The 27856-nt window shown below is 43.7% G+C and overlaps 4 protein-coding genes across 5 annotated transcripts in view; all 4 read right to left on the bottom strand.

The window, feature by feature from the left end:
- The window catches only part of LOC126561420 (protein Smaug), a 469519-nt gene that overhangs the window by 233345 nt on the left and 208318 nt on the right, over positions 1–27856 (bottom strand). The window lies entirely within an intron of this gene.
- The window catches only part of LOC126562512 (protein hairy), a 579505-nt gene that overhangs the window by 479477 nt on the left and 72172 nt on the right, over positions 1–27856 (bottom strand). The gene's annotated exons all lie outside the window — the stretch shown is intronic.
- On the bottom strand, positions 2326–3462 carry LOC126563665 (uncharacterized). Its single transcript, XM_050220310.1, has 2 exons — positions 3075–3462; positions 2326–2993 (listed from the first exon to the last, which is right to left on the bottom strand). Exons 1-2 carry the CDS (start codon positions 3460–3462, stop codon positions 2326–2328), a joined length of 1056 nt encoding a protein of 351 aa, XP_050076267.1.
- LOC126563343 (uncharacterized) lies at positions 9422–9888 on the bottom strand. The gene is made up of 2 exons (XM_050219980.1): positions 9840–9888; positions 9422–9757 (listed from the first exon to the last, which is right to left on the bottom strand). The coding sequence occupies exons 1-2, from the start codon at positions 9849–9851 to the stop codon at positions 9422–9424; spliced, it is 348 nt and encodes a 115-aa protein (XP_050075937.1). The 5' UTR covers positions 9852–9888.

Genomic DNA, 27856 nt, shown 5'->3' with positions numbered 1-27856 from the left:
ATATTTGAGAAGGATAACAATTGATACCACGTGTCAGTCCTCACTAAGGGGAAAGGGACCAAGTTGGAATTGAACCACGGTCTTCCTGCGGTTTAAAGACCAGATTAATATTATCTGAATAAAACAAACAGTAAAGTCGAGCAGTTAAGTCAACCTATCTTAAGAAAAATTTAAATTATAATCCGTTACACATCGTAGACCACCACAAAATTAATTACATCACTTTACTATTGGTCATTCCTTCCAGAAACACCACTTGAGCATCGTCTATCAACACCAACAGACACGGGAGTGGTGCGGCATTTTCAAGCGACAAAACGCATGCCAATAACCGCTTTATCTAGTCACCAACCCGGCAGAGTAAATATTGACACATCGGCCAACGAGTCCAGTACCCCTTCCCTCCCACCACTGATGACAATGTATGGCCTACACAGCCAAAGTGCTACGGCGGCACCTTTCAGTGGGAATCGAACGGTGGGGAGCAAAACGGTTGGTAACTGCTGCCGGACAACCGTATCGGACGTTTCGTAGTTTCCGAAGAGCTGCAGTACTTCTGAACACTTGAAGTGTTCCCTTCCCCAAAACCCCCGTCAAGTGGCGGCGCTCAGGTCCAATAAACTTTGCACAAGTGCGACGTAACTCCGGCACGCCATGCCCCTCGGCCATAAAATGGAGGCGCGCGTGCTTGGTACGTCAAGTGCCTGGGATGGTTTTCGGAGAAGGCTTGCCAATATCCGGGCCCCGGTAACTAGTTGATAGTTTGTATCGGGCGGGGAAAAATGGCTACAAAACGGCTAGCCGAGTCAGATCGATAGACGATAATAGGATCTGCGGTTGAAGTGCATCATCATCATCATCAGTCGCTCGAGCGCCTAGCAATCGCCAATTAATGCATCGTCAAACAAATGAGCCGCATTAGCGAGACGGCGTCAGCAGGCTCTGTCGATGGCTAGGGGCACGGATGTGCCGTACGTGACCATTTTGTTAACCGGCCTACTTTGTTGCCAGCGATGATTGACGATCGTTCGGGATCGCTCGGGGGGAGTTTTCCTTAGGGCAAAGAGTATGTGTGGCATGATGTAAGTCTTAATGACTCACTAATAAGCACGAGTAATGATTGATAAGCGGATATGGGAAAGTAGCTTAAGTTGAGCTGAAAGACTAAGTTTAGTTCTTGCTTTGAGACGGAGTAGAATATACTGGCTACTTGCCACTACTACTACGACCTATTGAAACATATGTGTTCTTTCATTAGTGACCAGAAATGCTTCAACACTGTATAAGTATAATAATCTACTATTATCCGTAATCGCTATCATCAAACGTGTAATGACCGATTACAACAGTTCATTTATGTGTTGAACATTTCTTCGCACTGCTTGCGCCTCACTTATAAAAGCTTGATCACATTTACTAATCCCAACACTTTCTCTAAGCTACCAGTGATGGCATCGGACTGCAAGCGCCCATTCGTTTACCTTCTGGTCTTTGCGCCCATACACCCGTGCTGATGATACACGGGACCTTTGGTGGGTTTAGGTGAACGTGGAATGAAAGCCTTGTTTTGTTTTTTTTTTTGTTGTTGTCTTTTTGCACCGCCATCCGTTCTCACACGGCACGGCACAATCGGCGGCATAATCCTCACGTCGCTCATTAAGCGCGTTAATAAAGAAAATTTATACCTTTTGCTTGTCTCTGCGCTTGGCCGCGTAAAGAGTTATGATTTTATTTTCCTTCCTTCCGCACGGGCTTTGCTCTCCTTGTCCGACCATACGCCTGGACACACGGACACCGCCGCATCAAGTGTCTTCATGGTCGCGAAACGCGCGAAGATTGATCAGAGCCGCCTTTCCTGCAGTGCGCCACAGTCGGCAAGCGCGATAATAAATGGCTGGGCGTTTATAAATCAAATCATCTATTAAATGGGCTAACCGACCGTCATCCCTACCCGGGGTTTCTTTCGGATCTGACGATGCGGTTGATGGTTGATCGTTTACAAGCGCATTGGCTTGTTCGCTGTTAATGGGAGCAACTGTTTATGGTTAACGCCGGAGCTGCTCCGCTGTCCTTGTTTTGGTGATGCGCGGATAATGCATTTGTTTTTGTCTTTTGTAATCATAATTATCGTTACAAACGTGTGTTCGGGTTCCATTGCAGCGGGCTAACGGAAGAAGTTGGTCGTTACTGTCGTAGATCGTTTAATGAACACTTTTACAGAGAATTTATACTTTTCGACTACCAGCAGCGATAGTGTAAAGAAGTTAAAATATTTCTCATAAAAAAGTAAATAAAACCTACCTTAGTGTTAGTGGAGGCTATTCTCTAGTTCTCACTCTTTGTTTTATTCGATTTAAAATAGTGCGTCGTACTTCTACGCAGATGCTTCATCTCGCTTCTCCTGCCAGCGTTTCTAAGTTTCTTCATGAAAAATAGCATCACCATCCGTGGATTCATCACCACATCGTCGCATGTTCCGATGCGTCGAAATAGTTTCGTAATGTTGACCATACGCATCATAGCGATCTTTTCGCTTCCTCTACCAACACCAGTCCAGCTGCATTTTGTCATAAACTTTTTCGTAAACAGTAAATCGATTGCCTCCGTCATTCGATTTTCACTCTTGTCGTCCGTTATGTTGCAGTCAAGCCAGTGGAAAATTTGCTCCTGGAACACGGGGTTTTGTAGATTTTCATTAAAAGCTTCCATGCTTTCTAAGGTATCGATTTGCTCAAACTCCAAATCGTTTATCATTGGAGAGCGGTGCTGTATTGTTTCTACAGCAGTGATACCGTGCTTTTGTAGCACAAGCTGTGCAATAGATTCTAAGCGTACGAGTTTATCGTTTACTTTACGGACATATACTTCCAGCACAAAAATTTGTCCTTCCATCTTTCGGAGAAAGTTTATAAGATCGATCTCGGACACATGTTTCAATTTCAATGCTGTTGTTAGTTCTCTTCCAGTAAGCGATGCAGCGGGAACTGGTGATGCTGTGTTAATGTGAAAAAATACATTCAAATCAAAGAAGTACTTAATTTTATTACAACGAAGGGGATATTTATTTCTATTACCTTTATCTTTGCGTATATCGCTGATGTCATTTTGAATGGAAGACTCAGGCAAATCTTCCTCTATCCGACAGGGTGACTCAGATTTTTGCACACGCACCGGTGTACTTTTGGGTGTCTCGATGGACACTCCTTTCATTTTCAAAAGTTGCTCGTAAGCCACCAGTTGGTTAGGAATATCGATCTTTTTCACCACACAATCCATCTTCAGCCATGTTGTGTTACCCACACTGTCTCCATCGTTTAACAGTTTATACATTTTTGGTCCCACAAATTTTGGCCATAGGAGGATCGTCTCCGTGTGGCGCGTGTCCAAAATCCATCCCTCGGGCACCACACACAGTTCTTGCGTTCCATCTTCTTCACATGCTTCAACGATTGCAAATGGCATCTTGAAGCTTCTAAATGAGATTCTAAATTCTAAATATTTAGGGAAAATGTGCCAAATCAAATCAAAATTTTATGGATAACACTTTCTTTATGTTATCTTGAGAAGAATGTACGTTAGCAAAGCTGCAAAAGAAACAAAACGAAGGACACCAAACGAAGGAGGTTATATAAAACGGATAAGAGATAATGGAAGCTTTAAACGATACACTTATTCAGCGCAGCAACTTCGAGTTACGTTTATTAAGGGAAATTTAATTTATTGGTAAGAACGAGCAATATAGCATAACATATGATCAATGTCCAAACAAAAAAATAATTTTAATGAAATGAAGAAACCTTAGTTAATTGTTCTCAATTCCAGCGTGACGTCATCAATGGATAACACCCAGCTGGTTATGGCGCGAACGCTCACGCTCCTGTTCCAGTCCCGAACCAAACAAGAAAACAATGCACACAAATGTATCGCTTAAACAGCATAAAACGGTATGAACGTTTGAATGAAACAAAGCCGCCACTTTTAAACTGTACTGCAAGCATAATTACAACCACTTTGGAGAATTTAAAACACCTATGCTGATGGTATTAACTAAAAATTCACGAAAGTTGCTTCCTTACGGCAGCGACAAACCAGCACCTACGCCCTTTGAACACTTGTAAACAAACACTGTATTTTAATTGTTAAACGCGAATCACCTTACCATTTTCACTAACCAGCTTGTTTTTACCCGTCTTATGAGTGTTTTCACATCAGTTTTTATGTGAAATGTTGCGAATAACGTGTTTTTCTCAACAAATAAACAAACGCCGCTCCGCTTATGCAGCTGCCAAGCACCACCAAGTGACAGCACGCCGCTTCAACTGAGCGGCGTTGTCACTTTGAAGCTGCATGCGTTTACGACACTCGGTTCATAGCTCCGCTCTACATTCAGAAGTAAATACTGCGGAGCAAATAAAAGAAATAATGTAATACAGCACTTGTTTTCCATGAAATGCTGTATATGATGATATGAAAGGATGATGTATTTTTTTATGCTTCAAGTACTTCGAACTGAAAAAGCAAATCTGTGCATTGAATCGCTCATGAACCGTCCGGTACTATTTAGTGATAAATTATGAGCTTGACCATTGCCGGGGGATAAATCGCAGAAAGGAAGGCTAATCATGGCGCATCGGTCGAAATGTGGTAGCCACCGGCACACTCCATTAAGCGGACTAGAAGCCATCTCGATGCTGAGTGTCCTGGTGGCAACTGGTGCGGCTACCGTACAACGGACCGGCCTGAACCGGCTACTTCTCGCGCTCGTTTGCGGTACCGGGATGGCGCAATTTGTGGCGATTAATCATGTCATTATTCACACTACCGGCGCTGGCGGGGTCTATTTCGTGACGAAATCCTTGTAGACTGTCTGCTCGCACAAACTGATGTAATAGTCCAGCGGGCTCCTCGAAATGCTCGGAGATGAGAAGAAAAGTGGAAAACCTTTCTTTGCTCCCCTTTTGCTCGTTAATCGTCCCGTTTGCTCTTTTTTTATGCGATAGCCATTTATGGTACTTTGGGCCGTTTTCTTTATCGCCTGAAGACAGATTTCTGTCCGATTTCTCATGGGCCGTGCTGAATCATCGCAAATCATGCACTTTTCCGGCTTCTACTTCTTACCAAGTGTCGACCAGTGAGTTTGAGAATGCTCACCTGTGACCACGGCCAACAGTGACATCGTTAGCAGTGAAGCAACAAACCATTTTGCCACGAAATCGGCCACAAATGTATGCCTCCAAAAATGTATCCCAAGCAAGTTAAGAACTTAATTGCGAGTACATCATTCACCGCATCAGCAACCGAGCTTTTCGAGTGGGTTTTGCCAGTTTTACAGGTTGCAATTAAAACGGAATAAATTATGTGATTGTCCGCCTTCTTCAAGTGCAACCGCCGGTTTTATCTTTCGGCGGTGGAAATACTCTCCTCCTGGATCATTTCCGGCCCAGAACGATACGATCGGATCGCTTCTGGTGCGCAACATTCCCGTCATGGCGTGGATGTCTTTTCCTCAGGGTTTGTAATGATAAACGATACAAGGTTCCCGATCCCCGGGATGGACGAGGGAGAGTTGATGCCGATTTTGGAATTTTCATTGACTGCGTTCGGTGCCTGTCGGTGCTTCCGAATGCAATCAGCGTTCGAGGCACTACGCAAACGGGATGCATCTAATCGCTGTCCGTTGATCGCCGTTTTGCTGAAGAATGCTCATCTTTTGTGCGGCATTCTGAGGTCTTTTTGTTTTGGCCCTGGGAAGTGTGAAGATCGGATATATTTTCTCAAAGAAAATCGATTTTTTCGCAGCTTCTGGGCCACGCCCTGGCAATTCAAGAACGCATTCGGACATATCTGATTGTTGCTTCTAAGCGGGTGAGGTTTCTGAGAAAACAAAAGAAACAGATTGTAAGGGCTTAAAGATCGTAACAGAAAACGGTTGATTGGATCACTAATGCTTAACATACGAGAAGGATGCAGGTGCAAGATTATTCGATTGCATGTAATTGCAGTACCGTTCGTGCAGCAGTCGATTCACTTAATTCGATGTTCCAATTTTTCATCCAATAAAGTATAAGAATATTTTGTCCAAATGAGAAATGTGAAAATAATATATTGGTTTTTGACTAGATTAAATTTTTGGGGACTTATCACTTAATCTTTTTCATTTTTATCCTGAACATGTAACCTAAAGATTGTTTTTAGCTAAATTGCTTACATAAAATGGCAAGTCTGATTTAAAATGCCAAAAGAGAGATATAAAAAGCCAAGTAAGAGGTAAAACGAGGACCGGTAAAAAATACAGAACTTTTTGGAGTGACAACAATGACATACAAGCCTCCTTATATGACATGCGCCTCCGGGGCAATCAGATTCAGCTGTGGTTGGTGTGCTGATTGAATGAAATAAGTTGAAGAAAGCACGCAGAAGAAACCAAATCAACCACTGCCACATAATATGAATAAAAACTGATTTTCGCGTGCAAATGTGCAGGCAACAAACATGTTCCGGCATGGAAAGAATGCGAGAAATAGGCCAGAAGTGTCAGCATTGAAAGGGTTGTATTAATTTCGCACTCAACATCTGTTTCAAACCACTCCAGCGACCTTTACGTGATTAACTTTCCCTTCTAGTTAACAGCTTGAAGAAGCAAAAGCACCAGCAATTCTGACCCCGAAATAAATGCAGAATCAAACAGTCGAATTTGGTTGGGCTGTTCGCACAAATCAATAAATAAATATTCAACAGTGTCTGCGGTCCAGAACCAGCACCTTCCCAACGACCGTAAGAGCCTCTAAAGGTATGTGTGTCTGAAATTGAGTCGTACGCCGCCGAATATTCGTTACTTGAGTGTCCTCCCCATGTCCCTCACCAGGTCTTCCAAGCCCTGTTTGATGCCCGTCATCAGTCATACACCTTCGTTGGGGTTTTGCTTGCGTAAATAATGATCGTTCCTCAGGGACTGTTCGAAAGCAACTTCATCCTTGGGTAGTACGAAGTAAAAAGCAGGTCACCGCAAGATTCCCGGTGAATCCGGCAGCAAGGCTCATTATTCAATGCACCCCACTGGGCAGCTCGGTCGCTGTGGGAGGATGCCGATCGGTATTGCAGTGCAGTTCGCAATTGTCATGTTTGATCGAACGCACGAGCGTGCACTTTTCACCCACAGCACACTCAATCCACCGATTGCAGGAGTGTTCGCCTCTTTTCCTGGCAGACAGTGTTGTCCGATTCTCTTTTCCTCTTCCTCGAAGTCAACAGTTGGCAACAAGTAAATCTTAATCCTCGATGCGATTTATACTTTTCCCTTCGGACCGACGCCTCGCCGTCCGATATCGATCACTGACAAGACAATTGACAGATCGCGCGTGATTCATTACCACTTGTCGATCGTGGAACCTGCCGGATCTGGGACGGCTGATATGTGGCACCGGGCGAAGCATACGCATAATGCTATGATAAATGAGCCATTTGCCTTTCGGATTTTCGATTGATGCAAGTACATCGGGCGGTGTGTGGTGGTACCTTTTGATAACAATATGTTTGGTGAGGAGCAGCTTCGACATTTGGTTCGGGACAATGGCGATATCTACATCTTATGTGCCGCGGTTCAGTTTAACGATCGAACGGTTCAAGTCGATCGGGGTTTTAGGAGTTCCACAGAGGGAGTTTTAACATGAAAATTTGTAGGTAAAGTATGGAGTACTTAACTGGTTTTTATGCATATACATATTTTTCTTTTGATCCAAATTATTTTAGATTTAAATATAAGCATAAAAGAAGCAATATAATGACTGTACAATGTCAAGCCAAACTTTCGAAAGTTTTATTCCTTTTATATGGTAACACTTCTGCTTCTACTTTAGCCGGAGCCTGTGAGAGCCATATTTTCGAAATAAACCAAACCATTTGCATATGGTCAGTTGTATTCCGTTCGATTGTGGTCAACACACAACGTACATTTCGTCCCCGGCAGTTGGATAATAATTCTTGTTCCGCATCTGATTAATGATCAACAAATTTGTTTTCTCTGATGCGCACGCTCTGTTCCTTTATCGCACCACTGCTTGCAGGACGGAAGCCACCGTCAGCCCGGTCTCCTTTTCGGTAGAAGCATGAAGCCGATAAAATACAAGTGCAACCGCAACGGTCGCTTGAAAACTGGAGGCTGGTGTGCCGAGAATGCGCATATCGGGACGAAATAAACGATGCGCACAATATCTTTCCACAAGCCGATCTTCGATTCGCGTCTCTGATAGCGTGCTGCCTGTGGCCAAACGGGACCTCAACATGGCTCCCTGGTACGCAACTTAACAGCCCCGTCCCAGTGTATATAGTCCCGCTCTGGCTCCCCTTTGGGGAGATGCAATAAAAGCTAACAAAATGTAGCAACAGCATCAATGGAATAAAATGTAAAGAAGGTAGCACACGTGTAGTGTAGCGAGATTCGCGTTCGCGGGTAGCAGCTGCCGTTATTTATTTGTAATTGTAATCATTAAATTACGCGCAACAATCGGCATCATGGCATCCCGAAAACAACCACCACAACAACCGTGGTTGTCCGGGAGCGGCAAATTTTCATTCCAATCGACATATTTTTTTCACGTTCTGTGTATCGGTCTGGGGTTGGTGAAGATGTTGGGGTTCGTGCGCAGATTGCAGCACTTTCGAGAGCGACGACTGCAGGCGACAGCTTCGAAAAGTTTTGTTTTTTCGATGGAAATAGTTTGAAAATGAATCAGTTGATGGGGGTATTGTTATTTGCTTTCAAATTTAGTCCAGTACAAGGAATGGATGAATGAATTTAGCAGAATTCTTCTGGGACTTACAAGAGTTTAGGTTGTGTTTTTCACGAGAAATGGGATAAATTCGAAATCCGAATGTTAGTAATATTCGAATAGAGAGAAGAATAGAATAAAAATCGGCAGGACACAGCAGGAAACAATATTAACTACGATCACAATTACAATCTACTTAAGCTACTATCAATATTGAGGACTTAATCCTCTCGAGGTTGTAGGGCTTATTGAGTAGAAGATGAAAGAATATGTTTATATGTTTATGAGACAATTGGTAGTTGTAAAGAACAAAACAAAACCCTTGGGAATTAAATAAAACTCATGCAAAGTATTTGTACGATGATTAAACTTTATTTAACCATCGTTATCCTCGAAAAACGATCTCAATTTTAATACAATAAATTATTCTAAAATGTGTTAATTATTTGTGAAGCATTCTGATTGCATTAGGAAACGCGTTTTATGTCCTGCTGAACTTGTAGCTACTGGTCCTAAAATATTTATTTTGTACTTTGTTCACCTTGCACCAGTTTGGTTAGCTCAAAACCATTCCGGGCCAACAGTCCCAAAAATATGCAACCGGTTGACATGTCTGATTTCCGGTGCATATTGATGCAATGCACTGCAACCTGCTATCGAGCTCTCGGGTTTGCGGCTGCCATCGTGCTGATTCGCGCACGGTAAAGCAATTGAGCGATATGGTGCGATTGGCGTGGTTTGTAGAGCTGCACGTTGACTGGTGCAGCTCCCGAACCGGATGCTTGCTGTCGTTCCTCTTGCAGCAGCACGTGGCGCACCTCCTCCAGCACGGTCGGATCCAGCCGAAGCCCTTCGGATGTTTTGATACCGAGCAGAACGCGCTCGTAGCGTCCGTACCGATCGGCATCCGTTTCGAGGTTATAGGTGCGCGTTCCCTTGAAGGGTTCCGTCCGGCACGTGCCGATGGTAACCGTTAACATGAGCAGCAACTGGGAACGAGTTTTTGGGAATTGGGAAAAAGAAAACTAAGATGGTAAGATGGTTGGTATATTTATAAATTAAGAAACTTACTATCGCTTTCATTGTGCACGATCGCACGATCTATCGCTGGGGACCAAATGGCCGGCCATGGTCGATAATGGTGTGCTTTTATAGTGTGTGCCCATGTGTTTACCCTGGAGACTGGGATACGCCATAGTAAGGGAAGGCTACTTTTTTGCTCTCCTGCGGTTCGGTTAATCCATCCGTCCATTCACCTTGCTCATCGCCAAATCCGATAATGATTTCCAGAGAGAGAGAGAAACGTCGTAAGAAACTGCGTCCTTGATGTCATGTGGCAGGAGATTGGATTTTGTCGTAAAGTGCATTCCGTGTTGACCCTTGCCGATTACTGTTGTCGTCCGAAACTGTCCACCCATCGAGCGCGAGGTGCTTAGCAGACTCATTGCACCGAAAATCCAACCATCTCAACCGTGAGACGATTGATGAATGACACCCTAATGTGTTCGTCCGTGACCCGGATCGGCCCGATGATCCCAAACCATCTGCCAAGCGGGTTGATATTGTACCCCCACTAAACCTTCCTATATAATTAACAAATCAACTAGCATCCCCAATCCTCCTCTCTCCCTCCCAATACTCTCTTGTTTTGACTCATTCAACGATCCAAATCGATCGGATTTTCAAACCTGCATGATCGATCTGTGGTTGCGTGCGGCTGTTGATTTGAGTTGAGCTGTTGTAATAGAGCACCGATTGGGTGATCGGGTTACATCGGGGCAGCACCGCACTGGCGAAAGACACGCGACCAGGTCGCGACACCGTCGGTGAAAGATCGATCACCTTTAGCTTGTCAGGAGTGCGAAGAGTTCGCTAAAGTCGCTGTGTTTTGAACCTGTTCAAATGGTTTTTTTCTCCATCATTGTGTGGATAAATGTAATTCGAAAGGCACACGAAGGGCTTACCGCTGTTGATTGAAATTACTTGCGGTGGTTTTGGTTGTTGTCGCTACTCAACTGTCAACTTACCCGTTTAACGTTGTCCGGTGCGAATTGGTTAGCTTCTTCTTTTTATTGTCTGTTGCTGTTGTCCACCAGCTGTGTAAAGCCTGGGATGTTTGGTACACCAACATCGACCCGATTTTGGGCGGTTTCTTTTGTGTCCATGGGAAAAGAGACAGTACTGACAGGGTAATGTTTTCTTACTTTTGTGAAGTACATTTGCGCCCGTTGTCCGAAAAGCCTTATAGTGTGTGTGTATGCATGCGCGAGGGATCGAACTTGACCACATGGGAATGAACATCTTGTGCAACGGTTTGATTGCGGTTCGAAATTCCGTGCTTTCCCCGGCTGGTTGGGATGGGACGGAGATGCGGCCACGATACACATCCTCCTGGGACAAAAGAACTGAATTCCAATCGGCAATGATTACTTTGGCATTGATTGGCAGCTGATGGTGTCGTGAAGCAGCGCTTTACGACCCATTTTGGTGATTTTGAAATGTGATTTTTAATGCGTTGGGGCTCTTTTTTTTGGGTGGATGCTTTACGGTAATTTATCCTCGTTTGGAGGCTTGTAAAAATATATAATGTTATGAAAGTTAAGCAAGTACTTGTGCACTTGAACAGTTGCATGATTCGATCGTTTTAAACTGTCAAATTTGCTCCATGATGGAGATTTTAAAATTAATTTAAAGCATAAATTTCAAAGCATCTTGTTTAATAATCACTCTGAAATTATGGAATTGAATGAAATTATGCGAAAACATCGATCACCCACGATCAGTAACAGCATGTGATAAAGTGTATCCGGTTGATCTAATAATATAATGGTAGCATTTAAAATTAGTCTCAAATCGAAAACATTTGTAAAACTCTCACCAAAAATCGTCCTACGTCCCGGGATCCCTTTCCTTATCCCATATTTGTCAAGAGATTCATTCTCTTCCCATTACCGTATCATTACACGCACTTCACTATCATCCTGATCGAACCAAGGGGGTAATTTACTTAATTTACTCAATAACAACGCCACATAACGGGGTAACAACGATCTTCTCAACCCTCGCTCCAGTCCATGCCCGTGCCACCGATCAACATACACGCACGCAGGATAACAAGGGGTTCGTCGCCATATCGCTGATTGAATTCTTTTGTTTCTCAGCGTCTCGTGCGAACGTTCTTCGTACCGACGTCGGTTTAATGGTGATGAGTTCGGCGAAATGGAACCTTAAACCTCGTTGCCAGTAATAAAAATTTGTGTCACAGAAAAATGCACCATACCTTCACGCATACCCGAGGTGTTCCACACTACGTTGTCGAGATGAAGTGGAGTAAGTACCGAAGAAAGGACACTTTTTAACGGGTTCGAGTTCGGCACCACTGTTTGGCACATTTTTCGGCACAAGAAACAGCTGGAACGAAGCGATGGTGGGCATTCTACGAATCAGCAGAATTGTGGAGGATGAGAAATCCATTTGGTCAATCGGCGACAACTAGTGGTGGCCAAACGATTTCGGGTTTAAATGGATACCGCTGGTAATGAGTGCGATTTATTACACCATCGTACGTTCGCCTACCCCCTCCGTACTAGGACTTTGCAACGGACAGGGCACTTGATGGAGACTTTCTACATCAATTAAATCCTGGCAGACTGCTGGTGCTCCCGCCTGCTGCAGGACATGACAATATCGTATCGTTTTTATTGCTACCGCTCTGACGATGATGGGTGGTGCAATCGGAAACGTGATCCTTTCACCGGTCGCTCCGGGATGTAGTCTCAGCATTCTCAGCCACGCTTTGATCCTAACCGATAAGCAACCAATCTCTGTGGTGGATAATTTATTGGTGCCGAAAATCGAATGGACAGCAGCCGGTTGCGAGACGGCTGGCGCGTATAGCGCGCATTTATTCTTGGTACTGCTGGAAGTGATGCGCGTAAGAAATTGCGTGTTGACCGATAGGCGATCGTCAGCCGATAAGTGGATTGTGGTGTTAAGTTAAGCTTGGTTATTTTAAAGGTTGACATTGAGATTATAGAATTCACATTCGGTTAGCTTTAGTCCGGGAAGAAGTTAAAACTATGTAAGTTAGATGAAAAAAGGAAAGTGTTGAAAAATGTAAATCAGCAAGCGATGAATGCATTAAGCAACTGTCGAACATTCCATTTCAATTAGTTAAATTAAATCACCAGAATACGTTTCAAAAGAATGAGTTCATCACACCTGACCTTCCCAACCACCGAACCAAACTACCGACCGCGTCTGATCGGATCAATCATTACCTTCGTTTTCCTGGGTACGGCAAATCCACGACGGGGATCAATTTCAATCTACGATCGCAAAAACGTGATCACTCGACAGTGTGTTTTTCGGCAAATGACCAACACACGCAGTACCGAGAAACGGCAAAAGTCCAATGTCCTCGGCGACGTCGTGCGATGGTGCGATTGTGATTTATCGTTCTGTCCGCTGAAAGGTGGTACAGGTCGGGGTTTGATGCGATTGGTGCTCCCGCTTTGATTGCAGGCTGCTGATAGCCTTACCCCTACAAGAAAAAAGAACCCCAAACCATTACTTTACCTTAGCCTTGAAAGGTGTGTTTTAGTGTGTTCCCCTCGTGAGTGGGTTTTTATTTTAAAGTCTCGTGCCTTGGGAGCTTTCGGGCGTAGAAGACGGAACGAGCAAGCGAAAAGACCTGTACGTAAATCGCTTCGAATATCGGATCGGATGCCGCTGCATTCACACCGATCGTGCTGTCACGTACACGCGTGATCGTGCGGTATGTTTATTTATCCGCCCGAAATTGGTGCAGTGTTTTGGAGTTTTGGAAACAGTGGATGCTGGGAAGATAAGCGTTGCTGGTTGCGTGTGCCCTGCTGTGTTGGCCCCCGCAGGATGTTACCGTAATGAAGCTGATGTGATGAGGCGTGTAATGATAAGGCACAGCAACACAACGACGACTGTCTGGCAACCGAGTGGCAGAGTGTGCCAAAGGATAATGCGTCGTGCAGCGCTTTGCATGCTAACTGTGGACTTGAGGGACTGATTTATCACTCTTGGAGGGTTTCTCTCGGAGATCGAATCGGGCAGTCCTGCTGTTTTCGTCCTGGCTTGGCTTGAGGATCCGTGCATCCTGATAGGATCTGCCAGCTTTTGGCACTGACATCAGCGGTATGGGAATCAGTTCGTGTGGTAATATCTTAAACCTCTATCAGATAATGATTGGTGTAAGGCTTCTGCTGCTGCTGCTGCTGCTGAGGGCTATCCTTCCGTGAAAGATATAGGAAGTCGTATATGTGACAGACAGCGAAAGCGAGTGAAAGATGTCTAAGATTAAGATGCGTACGTACGTGCAGCAGGGTGCTACTAGCGAGGCTTTCCCAGAAGCAGTCTTAAGATTTTCGCATACTCTCACGCACCATCATCAGCTCGAGTGACGTATCAGCGGGAGCCATCGAAATAGCAACAGCCAACGTGCCCGACGAAGAAGTTGCAAAGAAAAGAATGCAACATCCCCATTGGGCTATCAGTGTGCAGGGAGTTTGTGCTCTAGATTGTAAAACCGTTTCATTACAGCCACACACCGTAAAGTTTGCAATTGCTGCTATTTGGCCCACGGTTCTAGATCGATTCGCAGCGATAGTTTGGGTCCGTTGTGTGGCGTGACGTGTACAGATGTTAGGTGTTTCGCATATTAAATTACACGCCTCGGTACCACGGCACGATTTGCTCCCGATCGGAAAAATGATAACGAATCCTTAGCAAAAAAAAAAAAAGCAGCAGGTTCAGTGTGAGGGGATGTTTGTTTGCTTTTAGCAGGAAAACCCCTGCGAAAGAAGGATGAAGAAAGTGGTGTAATGACTGATCTAAAGACGGATATTAGCTTTAAAGTTTTAATTTGATTCGATCAAAAGTAATTTTTATGAAATCATTCTCAATTATCAAAGGCCAAAACGCTAAACTAACCCGCAGGGGAAGATCGTTCGACGGAATGATGGAGAGATTGTTTCAAATTAACTAACAATCGTATCCTTTCTTTCTCGTATCGGTAGTCTGTTCGACTCTGGGTTTTGGAAAGATGTTTGTGTGTGTAAGTTGTGCAAACAATTTATTCTTATTAATTTTGATTAATAACCATCCTTTGTAGCGATCTTTATGTTAAAGCACCACAGACCTCTGCTTTCGAGAGAGTAGCGAAGGTTTGACGTTATACTTTACCGAACAAAAAATGTAGAATTTGAGATTACTTCCATCGTAAAAGAGAATGCTTCTGCTTTGGTTTGGTAAACGGCAAAAAAAAAAATCGATTAAATGTTCATACAGATCCGCTTGGATCAATGTGAATCCTTCCCGTTCGGATGGGATCTTTTAAGGGAAGGGAACAAATTATGAATCCAATTTGTGCTGATATTGGTCTTGGGTCGATAAATACGACCCGCAGAATCCTTTTGTGACCGACGGAAAAAAACGGATCTTGTACAAATATTCCATCCAGCCATCAAGCGTTTGTTAGTCTTGGGCGCTTGATAAAGCCAGCGCCCGGAATGAGGCAAGCACAAAAACACCAAAACCCAAAATGGTATCAATTAAGTGTCATTAATTTATGACGTCTTAATGTTTACCTAACCGTTCGATACACTCGGGGCTCGTAATTTTGCCGGTAGGACGTACCACATTTCCGAACGGACTATTGGCCAAACAATGGCCAGGGTTGCGGTGAAGCTTACCATAATCTTTTTTATTGATCATTAAAGGAAAAGGAGGAGAAATTATTTGATTTTTTATTGATGCCGATCAGCACGCGGATCGTGCACAGTATGAGAAGCTTTTGTTGCTGTTTGGAGTAAGGAAAGTGAAGAAATGTTCTTACCAGGGAATGGAAAGGAAAGTGCGCTTCAGGTAAACTGGAAAGTGTTCTTTGAATCGACGTACTGTTTCTTGTTAAAAGATATGTATTTTTGATTGCCAATTAAATTTAATTGTAATTTGGAAGGATACCAATAGTATTTATTATTTTATCAATGTGAAATATTTTACCATTGCCTCCTTACCTTCTTAATTTTGTTGTCTTTTACTAATTATTTTGGAGTTTTACTTCAAACATATATCTTATTCTAATGGAATTTATTTTTAGCTCAAACTTCAGTTAAGTATTTGTGTAGTTATTTGATTGTAAATCAAACTTTTGATCTTTTATTTCATGTTATTAATTGTTTCATACAAACAATTTGTATTGGCCAAGAAATAAATAATCAAACAATCCTAATGGAGTTCACAAACAACATATTAGACATTGTATTGGCATGTTCAAACCATCCTTTAGCCTCTTGAATACTTTGTCCTTACCAAGGGGAAGTGCTTCCGAATCATTTGCTGCAAGCATGCAATTATTTTGCATAAAATGCACTACAGAAAGTAACGATTTACAGCTTGCGCTCGAAGTATCGATTTCGTATGAGTGTTGTAGACCGAAAACGAACAATTCTTGCAAATATGTAAATTAAATTCCATCTTACCTCCTGCTCGGCCACTGCCGTGCTCAAATCGATAATTGAGGGTCGCGTCTTTTGAAATGAAGTGTTGAAAATGGTTTATTTCGAAATGCTTTCTGTGCCATTGGCCGGGATCGTCGCTTCAGCGACGAATGGCCGCCACGTGTGGCGTAAATGGTGCAACTGGCACCATTTGTCCGGAAAGGTGCGTAAGCTTCCCTTAACTCCCATGGGATGGGATGTTAAAAAAAAGAATGAAATATTAAAAAACAACAAGAGGCTACTACACAACTGTGTGAGCGTAACGGTGGCAAATATGCTAATTTGGGATAAGACCAATTTCAACCCCGTCCGATGCCGGTAGTAATTATGTATGTCAAGATTTACGAGCGATGGTTTCTACTTTGCCCAGTTTTTCTTTACCGTCGGCGAGAACTGTGTCTGTGTGTCTGGGTGTGGAACATGCTGCGTGAGTTAAAATAATTAATTTTTACACTTTCCACGCACAAACTAGTGCGCTTCGGTTGCCGGTCGTCGAGCGGATCTCTGCGTGCTACTCGAAATTGGCACTCAAGGTGACGATTGACGTTGCAAAAACGGAAGCAGAGTTCGGTGGCGATGCTGATGCTTTCAGCCCTAGCAGGTACAAGTGCACATTTCACACAGTGAATTCAATTTCCCCTTTGACATACTAGTTAGCAAAACACCGTTTTGTGTGTTGTGAGTAGCTGCAAATTGATAATTAACTGGGTACGCTAGTCATGAAGGTGCGCCACTTAAAATACATCGGTTGCTTATTAGCCGTGCGTGCAATAGAACATTTTACTATTTTTACTTACGGGTTAATGAATGGAAATTGCAAATGTGAGAAAATGTTAAGTGTTTCGCCACAAGAATGTCAAGTTCAATAATAAGTTGAGTGGCGCCAGAAGCCAGAAACATGGGAAGAGTAATAATAAAGCAATAAATAATTTAACGACAAAACGTAAGCAAAGCGATTTTTTACTCGTTTTGAATAACTTTTCTACCAGCGTAATTTTGATCAAGCTCCTCCCAAAACTACGCTATTAAAAATCACACGAGAGGCACATTAATTGCTTCCATCTTTTATTGCTTTCAGTGAGCAAAACAGATCAGCAACTGATACAAAATTATGATTCACCATTATGATCACTCTCAAAGCGCAACATTGTCGCGTGATTTTTAATTAGCTTGAACGTAAAATTGAATTCCCTCACACACGTTGGATTTTATGTGACAAGAACATCCCATCGAGCGGGGATAAGAACGATCATCATCATGATCAGTGTGAATCCGAAATTGGCACCGAAGTTTATGTGGTTTAATTAAAAATTAATTAAAACCAACCATTTTCCGCCGACAAAATGCTGCAAGTGCCGGTTGTACTGTGTTTGATTTTTTTTTCTTGTCTTGCTTACACTCTTCCCTTTTGTTTCAATCACCTTTCTTTCGATACGGGGGATGATGATGACCGGTTTGTGATGGCTGCGATAGGCGCATTAAGCGAACGCTTTTGCTAATTACCATAAGCCATCGTCATCAGCTGGCTCATTTTTGTGCAAATCTCAAACGCCCACTTTGACGCCCCGTGTGGAGTGTAGCAGCCACCGGAAACAAAAAAAGAAAACATAATTGAAATGAAATAAAAAAAAAAAGAGATAAAGAACTGACCGCTGCGTCACGAGAGTGCATAAACGAAATCATGCACTTATCAAGCGCATCCTCGCGCGCTCGTTGCGTGTCAGCGGCGACAAAAGCTAAGAAACAAAATAACAACGCCACAAGAAGAACCATTAAAAAGTGGTCGCAAGCGAGATTTGCGAATGCGAATGTGAGATCTGATCCGATGATTGCCGCCGGGCGAGCCGGACAAGAAAGTAGTCGCAGTTCGGTGTCCAGCAAGTGTCCACCTGCGCATCTCGGCAGCTCTTTGATTTCGATGCGTTCGTCGATTATTTTACATCGTTCTTATCACATTCGGCGACGGTAATGATGATAATTAGCTGAGCCACGTTCGTGTGTCCTGCCTGCCGGGGGGAAAACTGTAACATGATTGCCGCCCGATCGGAAGATCACACTTTTGTTGCGGCACTTGTGTGCGTGTGTGTGTAGTTGATGTCGATGTTGCGAGCGTGCGTGCCAGAGATTTTGCTCAAAAATGAAACAAAATCAAAACATTAACCATCCTAAGGGGCAAGGTGGTACGTTTTCTCTGTGCGGCGTGATGAGAAAAGTGAGATTAAATTAGTATTTAATAGGGGGTCTCATAAATTTTATTCTTTATTGCGTAACACTTTCGCCTGTGTTGTGCTGTTTTTTGTTACTCAACGATCGGAGATCAAAGCCTTGCTCTGTGTGTCAGGCATCTCAATCGTTAGCGCGATCCCACAAGGGCCATAATTTACGTCGTCCCTTTGCGTACAAAAGTGCGCACAATTAAGGCATCGCTGGTCGTTGTCGTCGGGCTGGGCTACATGCCGCAAATGTATGTCGAATTGGTAGCCGATTGGTTTGCTACTGAACTTGAACGTTCATCCAACGTGCTCTGTACTCTCGGGGATTTCTTGCGTGAGGACACCATTTTCCCTGCTTCCTGTCTGCATCCGAGAAGCTACTGGAACTGGACACACAGTTTAGCTTGCTTTGGGTACGCGATTGGGCAAGAGCAATCGAGGAACGCTTGTCATACGCCGTAAAATATTATTTATCACGTTGCCGCTTGATTATCGCGATAATTTACCGACCCACCGTAGTTTAATCGAACAAGCAAACCGATCGTTTGGCGAATGGTGGTGGTGAAAGGGAGACACAACAAACGGTCCTGTTGACGGTTCGAATCGGAGGACAGTCGGGTGACGATTTGAAGGTCTTACCGTACTACTGCGAGGGTCCTCGATTTGGGGCTCGTCCATTGCTCGCTTGGGAGGGGGTCTATGTTGCAAATTAGGCTTTCAGGTTCGCTGCGATACGTTCGTAAAACGCGCAATTTAATTACTGCTGCTCACAAAATTGAGTGCCGTTAGTGCGTAATGTAGTGGTGAGGCTGAGGAAAACAAATGGAGGTAGTTTTTATGAATGCAAACATTGTTGCACTTGGTCCAAACCGGTTGAATTGTAAGTTGCGATATGAATCTATGAATTGAATGTGTAGTTAAGATCGTAAAATTTTTATAATCGATATGTTTGTTTGCTGACTTTTGATGCTTTTTATGCATAAGTGCAAATTAAGCCAAGTTGATCCAGATCCGCCTACACCTGCTATGCTTTCAGAATTACGTGCTCGAAACCTCGGTAAGGTTTTAGATTCAAATTAAAGCCCCTTGAGGGACGAGCGCGGGCCTTTAGACGGCAAGGTCCTACGTGATATTAACAAGTCTAGTAAGCCATTCGATGGCCGACGTGGCCTAGCAAGTCGCTAAGCCAAGAAGAATTAGAAGAACCATGGGATCAGCCTCCACTCAACCATAAATGCGTACGAGATACCTTTTGATGTGTTTTACAAACTTTACTCCACTTGCACTTGTTACCCTTGTGCACGCCTTATTTACATATAATCCTTTTTCCCTCACAAGTGATTATAGAAGCATGCAGTGTCACACTTTTCTCGTGCCATCTGCCCAAAAATTCTCCAAGACAGCAACCAGATGTGATAATATTCTCACCTCTGGATAGCAAAAAATAAAGCTCATACACGTACACAACTCACCATGTCAATATTTTTGAGCGCGTTAAATCGGGATCAAACCTCAAAAGAAACAAAACTCCGGAGCTTGCCACAGAGTCAATCCATTCGGTAAACCTCACAACTGGCCGCGATTGACGTCAATCGCCGATGGTGTTTCTGTTTGTCCATCGCACACCAGCGCCGCCTGTCGGGACGGGCAGCGCAAATTGCCAGTGTCAATATTTGCCACCCTCGGACCAAGCACGGCCCCGAGCACCACGCTCGGTTATGGGATACGCCGGAACTCTTTGTGTGTGGCACCGCGCGCATGCACTATCTCGGTAGCAGAGCCGCCTATTTGTAATCGGTCAAATCTTGGATCCGTAGACGCCTGGCGAGCGGAAATTTTCCATCCACACGACAGCGCCGGAGATGGCGACTGCCGCGACCACGACCGCGATCGACAGCCATTCGGTAATTATATTGACACCTCGCACATATTTGCTACTCAATCTCAAAACAAACCATGAACGGTCTGGACCGGAGTGTACCGGCAGCTAGCTCGTGACGCCAGGTAGAGATCCATATGTGTTCCCCGGCATAGCGCAGCGTAGCGACAAGGCGTATGCCACACGCGTACAGCCAGATCCTTACGGTGCGGGTGTGGGGATCCGAATTTGCCGAAGATATTAACGATCTTATTTAGCAGTCATGGCCGTCGCACCCCTTTTTCACGGTTGGCCAAGACGCGAAATGGGATAATTTACCCGAATGGTAGTTTTGGCTACTTTTTCAGCTTAACATTCCCTTTACTAGCCAATCGATTAACATGCTCGGTGCACACTTTGGCTCCGGGCACATCTGTACCACACAGGAGCGTGCTAGATAAATTATCAAGGCGTTTTTATTTGCATATTGGTCGTGCGTCAATGGGGATTTATTTTGAGATAGACCTAATTTTTCATTCTTTTATTGTTGCTTGTTTATCATCTGAAGGCTAAACATAATTTGAAAAATTTATAATCCTCGGAGAAGGTTAAAAATATTGAAAAATTCAAACAAAAAACTTTATACAAGCATCATTTGCGATTGTAAATTGATATTTATCACAACAACTGTTAAATAATGCCTAAAATAGTTTTTTGTCAACCTTCAAATTCGTGACATTTGATAATATTGTACCAAGTTCTTATTATGCCTAGTCGATTCATTTGTGATTCGACCTACTCTCTATTGCTGCCTATAAACAAGTGAATACCATTTTTAATATTAGAAATTCATTGGTCTCATTATCTTTGTATTTAGTTTAAGTGGCTGTGAGCTAGTTAGACACAGCAAGAAGTTTTTGCTAAAGATATTTAATTTTTTCTCTGAAACTATGCACAATACAGACCTCTGTTCACAAAATTGTATGGTTCGTTTTTAACTTCAAATAAAATTTCGGATGTCCATGCAAATCATTTTGTGTGTGTGTGTCTAATTGGACGTAATTATCTAACGGATAAATGCCAAAAAGTACCCCAAAGCGTCGAATGAATCACCAATTAAATCATCCATAATTGCTTTCCAACTGGAAGAACAGGAAGCACGTTCTAACCGAAACCTTATCCGGCCACTACTACTACAACACGCTGGTACTGTTCATTCTTGCGGAAAATTAATCCCGGAAAGGGCGTGAAAGTGGATAGGAATTTACGTGCGATTCGTCGCTTTCTGGTTTATGAACCATTTCGGAACGGGCGGTAAGCCATAAGGCTGGTCCGGCAGGACGCGAACACTATCTGCTGCGCACGACGATAAATGATGGCACGTGAGCTAACAGTTCATTAAACTGCGTCGAAATCCGCGAAAGTCCAGCGCCGTCCGGCATGCACCTGCTGTAGAGCGTGAGCGTGAGACCCGGATGACAGGTTCGTTTCGGTTTTCACCATTTCCATCGGTGGGATCACAAATTTGGAGTTGATTTTATTGGCTTGTTTGTTTACCTGTTTATGGGTTGGTTGGCTTAACGGATGGGGGACAATCGCTTCATCTTGGGCACGCTTTTGCGGTTGGGATTTTGATGCTCCGAGCACCGGTACCTCATTGTCCTTCTTGCCCAGCTGGACGGAGTCCGTTTCCAATAGTGGAAGCGGGTTTTTGAAGCCTTTTTTGACATCGATTGAAAATCTACTTTCCATGCGCCAGTGTGCTGTGACAGGAAAGAAGAAAAAATGGAAAGAACTGACAGTGACAGTTCCAATCCGGGCTAAAAATGCTGTCGTTAATTAAACCGCACGAGAATTTTTGCGTTGATGCTTAATTAATTTATGCTCATCGAACATTCGCAAACGGAAAGCATGTCAGATGTCTGCGCACATCCTTTCCCCCCCTCGGTATAGTTTGTTGGCCTAGTTCGATCGAATCTTCGGGTGTTTCGGGTTTTCTGTTCACAAAACCTCTTCTCGACACACTCTCTACGTACATACACATACATACACACTGTGGCCACGGTGGGTCGAGTCCTTTTTGGCGGGTGTTACAACCCGACAAAGGGAACCCCTCGCGTTGTTCAATTGTTCGCGTATGGTACGCGCATCGGACGTTCGCTGTCTGTGATCGTGCTGGAAGAGATTTATTGTGGCCATGTCCGCGCCCACCACTTTCGTGTGTTGCTACCCCGCTCCTTTTGGTAGCTGTCATCATAAATATGATGCTAATGAGGGAGATTTATGGTGTTTCCCTTTGGGCGACGGGAATCCGTCCAGTGTTGCAAGGGTTGAACAGTATATCAGAACGGGCAAGATTTATTTGTGATGGATTAACGATAAGCATGAAAGAGCGAGAACAATCTGTTTCAAGGATCTTGCGATATGAAGGATGTAAAGCAGACAATTACAAAAAAAAAAAAACAGACCATTTTATTAAACTCCCTGTGTAAGTGATGTGAAATGTGATGCTTTGTCTAGGATTAACCTTGTTACACATTTTAAATGCATTTTTTAACTTAAAGAATTAAACTTGTGATACTTTGTGGTGTGATGTTTTGTTTTCATTTTCATTAATTCAATTTTCGTAGCAAATGTTTATGGTGTGTGTGTGTTTTTTTTATAGAATCATTCGAGCTCAAGAATCAAGCTCAAGAGTTACTCGGCACTAAATATAAACGAAAATAAAGAAATTTGTTTTACGAGTTCATAATGAATGTTGTCAGCACACAGCAACCGAAAACACAATCAAATCCAACATTCAGAAGTAATTGCCGAAATCAAAAAGTGGGTTAATCGTATGAAAACTCAAAACAACATTTCTTATCAACGCTCGTTTAGGCTTTCGCTCGCTTTAGTGCTTCATTAAACGTGCCCAAAACCCAAACATTGGTATACAAGAAACAGGGAAAGAAGCAAGCACTGCTACATTGCTATGCAATTTCGATTAATTCGGTTCGAGATTAAACTCGAATCCCCCGATACGTGGAGTTGAGTTTACTTACCGATACGCTGATTACGGTAAGTTTAGTTTAGTTTTATGTCCACCAACAATTTCTTCTTTCATTGTCCGCAGAATCCGATAGCTTCTGGCAAGATTGGTAAAAGTTTACGGTATTAGTTGTGTTGGCTGTTGTGTATGGTAAAGTGCAGCGAAAGCGATGCACCTGGCTGGGAGATGTTGTAGTTGCACACATTACAAGCGAAACCCACGAACGTGACCGTTCGAAAGTCGCCTTCGCCACAAGCGTTCTCTACTCTACCGTTTTTTGCACACTTTGCCGTTGCTTTTATTTCACATCCAATCAAGAATTCGTGAGCTTAAATTGATTGCGTAGGTGTGCGCTGGGTAGGGAAATTGCCTTAAAAATGCATCACCACCACTACGCGCCGTTAAACCAACGTCGTTCATTCTTCGTGCTGAGGAATTGATTGTTTTTAAGTCGTTTTTAATGTTTACACTCCCAAGCCCAGCATCCCGTCCGGGCACACCGGTTGCTGTGCCGTTGCGTGCGAAAAGAGGAGAACAACGGACAGCCTTTCGGCCTCGGCCTGGTCACACGCATGTCCCGCGAATCCAGGCCGGGAGTGCAATTTTGGAACGCGAACAGCCATCGGTCACGAACGCACCGCGGGACTACCTATGGATGGAGCCTTGTGGCATTCTCTTCCAATTTGGCGTGCATGTTTTCTTTGTTGGTCCATCATTCTGTCCACCATTCTGGCATGGCATGCCAGTCCCAATTGAGATGCAATCCTTGAGCCTTAACAAACTTACACTCGCTCACCGACTCCGAGGTCCGAATGTACATGGACAGAACATAAAAAATGAATTATGAGATTAAACAAAGCAACGGACCGAGGAGCAAATGGCGAGAGGACGAGAGAGGGAGGTCGAAACGAAATTCACCCGATTGAAAACGGCACTGCACCTGCCTGCATCTGCATTTTGTCGTGAGCGTCGATTTGGGCGTTTTGCGTTGGCGTTGAGACCGATCTGTTACCTGCCGAGACCCTGCCGAGCTTTGCGTGTGGGTGGTGGATGCACTTCAAATTGCATCTCGTCGTTCGGGAGGGGTGGATGGGTTTTGGTGATCCAAATGATAGTGACCGTTGGGTGCAGCTGTAGCTGAACGCCTCGGGGAAAAGGAATTCAATTTAAGCTTTCACGACGAGGGACGCTGCCTTTGGAGGAAAATAAAGCTGATGTGTCTTCTTTTATCGGTTGCGAAATGAAGTGAAGTTCAAGGGCATCGGTATGCTTGTAGTAGAATTTTATTGAAATGTTTCTCGGAATATTGTGTTTGCTAATTGGAAGCAAATATCTGTTAAAGATACATTTTTATTTCTAAAACGATTTCAAGCTTTACGATACGATGGTTAAGATACATGGAAAAACCACCAAATTGTTTGTGTTTAGTTACTAAACTCAGATGAAAACCATGACAGAAAACAAATATGGCAGAAAAATCTCTTGATATCTATCTTAGCATTCTTGTTGCCCGTTTTCCCTACTGCCAATCACTTCTAAACGTTTCATCAACTTTCCCCAATAACAAGAAAGGAAAATAAACCCCAAAGAAAACAACGGAGCACGAAGCGCGTGTGACTGAAGCCGAAATTAATTATGCAAATCGCATCGATTTCCTTCGGTTTTCACACGCTCCACCGAAATAAAATTAACGTACAGGCCGGGGTACGGTGGTTGCGCTCGCGTGCAACGCCACCCCAGCGAACGGTTGTTGGCGGGTGGATTCATTTAAATAAATAAACGATATATTTAGCCTCTAGTTTGCTTGCTTTGCTCGGCTAACACGCTGCTTGGCCGAGGACGATTTTGAGCGAGGAAGCACGTGTTCTGTTTCGCGGTGCGAGCTTTACACAGGTAATTCGTGCACGAAGAACGGTAGGACCGGTATGAAAGCGATCGAGGGATGAATTGATGAAGGTTGATCGACGATTTCGACAAACCGTTGTTTTTTTTTGTTCCACCGAAAGTCTAGTATTTCCAACAGGGGAAGAAGCGCAAGAGTTTTCTGCCTGTTTAAATCTACGAAACCGCGCTGTCTAATCGGTAAAACAAACTGGAGGCGCAACTCCACCTTTTCCAGCACGAGGTGACTGAAAAGATTGTAGTTTGATAGTAAACAGGTACACACACGCACAAAGCCACACAGAAACTACCAAGCGAGATTAACGCAGGCTGATAGTGATGGATAAAACGGTTTGTATAAATGACTTGCCACAAGACTTGTCACACGAGCATTCCGTACCGGCTATCGAACGAAAGACTTCAATGCGTGGCGAATACAAGCGACGAAACCATCCACCAGACATCTGCGGTGTCTGATGGATCGATAGTGATATTTTAAATTCTCTTCCCATCTGTTGTGCTACCGTCCCCCTGGCAACCATTCCTGGCACACCTCCTGGCAGCAAATGGTTACACATTAGCCACGGAAATAGACGACTCACTACCGTTGACGGGTTTTCGATACGGTTATACGGCTTGTGGCGGCGACTTATGCTTGAATAAATCAAGCTACTAATGAAGGCACTAACGGGCTCGTAATTCGTAACGCGCCGTCGGTTGGTGGTTGCTGTTCCACACCGCACGAAGGCTTGTCTGCTGACAACGAACTTGTTAGTAACGTGCGACTGTTGCCTAGGATGGAACTTTGTCAGGAATTTAAGACTTTGCAGTAAAGAGCATGAAATTAAAGTGGGTCTCCTTAATTCAGAATTATCTTTGTTTGATCAATTTTAAATCGTTTATTAATAAAATAGTGAATGTTATAGACACAACAGTTATGTAATTAGTTGGAGGTCAAACAATATTTTAGAGTGTTTTTTGTTGATTCTTTCCTCAATTCCTATGCTTCTTTTTTACAATTCTTTTGCTAGTATCGAAAACCCCTGAAAAATATAACCAAAGTCAGATGGAAAAGTGATTGAATTACAATTGACCTCATTTTTGGCTGCAGTGACTGATCGCTTTGATCCTCAGCCGCCTTCTGCTAAGGCTAATGTGTGTCAACGCAAGTTACTCCCCACCCAGGATGCTCTGTCGGTGCCGGTTCACCTGTAGCGCTTCCTTCCGCATAGTTTGGGTCAGTAATAAGCCCATTTGTCAATACGGCACCTTCGTTTCCGCGATAAATAGGCTTGAGGTAGAAGGTCATTGTGAGGTGTAATTGTGGGTGGCAAATTATTCTTTTAAGACTAAGAATGAAGTGTTTCTTCGTACTGTAAGCATTTTTTTAATCATTTTAGATTGAAATGTTTTGTTAGTACTGTTTACAAAATAATAAAATTGAAACAAGACTAAAACTAGAGCTAGCCTAGAGAGCTCCGCTTATTGAGCAAACCATAAACACGTTTCACCATCGGAAGCTTCAATCAAGATCGGCTATGCATACTGTACGCAAACCCTCAGCGACGGGTACGGGCGCGTAATTACCGATTACGTTGGCGTTCAATTTCCATCCGGGCGAACGGTTGCGTGATGTCGCACCGGCACAGGCGACAGGTGAATTATTTGTGACCACTGATTTGGAACCGTGCCATCTCTGGCGTTGGATCCGTACGGCGACCCGGAAGGGTGTGCGAGGAGAACACTTCTACCGCCCAAAACGCGCAACCGACGGTGACGGTCATGGTCGCCGATGAGTCGCGCCACTCGATTTAATTACCATTGCGGTTAGCGTGTGTACGTGTGCGCGATCCGTTGCGCGTGTTCTACGTTGGCCGATTTTTTCGCGTTTTTTTATTTGTTTCACTTCACATCGATAGTCGGTGCTACTCCACAGTATCCGCTCGATAGGAAGGATTCGTGGGGGGGTGGTCGGTGCCACGGGTGTCCAAATGATTCCAGTTTCGGCCCCGTTAGGTGCGTTGGCGGTATAAACAAGATGCAGTATAGGGAGGTCGGTGTGCGAAATGTAGCCTGCGGTGCCCACGGGTTATGACAGGTGATCGAAAATGGATTGGAGTAGCTTGAAACGTTTTTTCGGGAAGATCATTACTGTTTTCAATGAGCTAACGGAATGTACTTTGCAGATTGCGAGGGCATGCAAGCAACGAACGCTTTGTTCAAATTATCTCCAGCGAATGATTTGATATTTCAAGGTGATTGTAAGTTTTCTAATGGTGAAGGGATGAAATTAATGATGATCTTTATAAAACATCGCTTTTTTTAGTTAAGTTAAGTAACTCTCCATGAAGCAACCAAAAAGGAGATACACCTGCACCAAATAAAGCTTTTATTACTTCAACTGTATGTCTAGACGAATCAATTGTTAAATTTGACAAGTTGAGGTTCTCGGTGCATTCTTCTTGTTAGCTTAACGGCCTCTAAGGTCACGTCGGCCATCGAATGGCTTACTAGATTCGCCGAAACCACGTAGTTGGATAGTCAGTCTTCACTATGAGCGGATGGGATTTGAA

Source organism: Anopheles maculipalpis, chromosome 3RL (genome assembly GCF_943734695.1).
Source record: "Anopheles maculipalpis chromosome 3RL, idAnoMacuDA_375_x, whole genome shotgun sequence".
NCBI classification, from domain to species: domain Eukaryota; kingdom Metazoa; phylum Arthropoda; class Insecta; order Diptera; family Culicidae; genus Anopheles; species Anopheles maculipalpis.
This window is presented reverse-complemented; position numbering and strand designations above follow the sequence as displayed.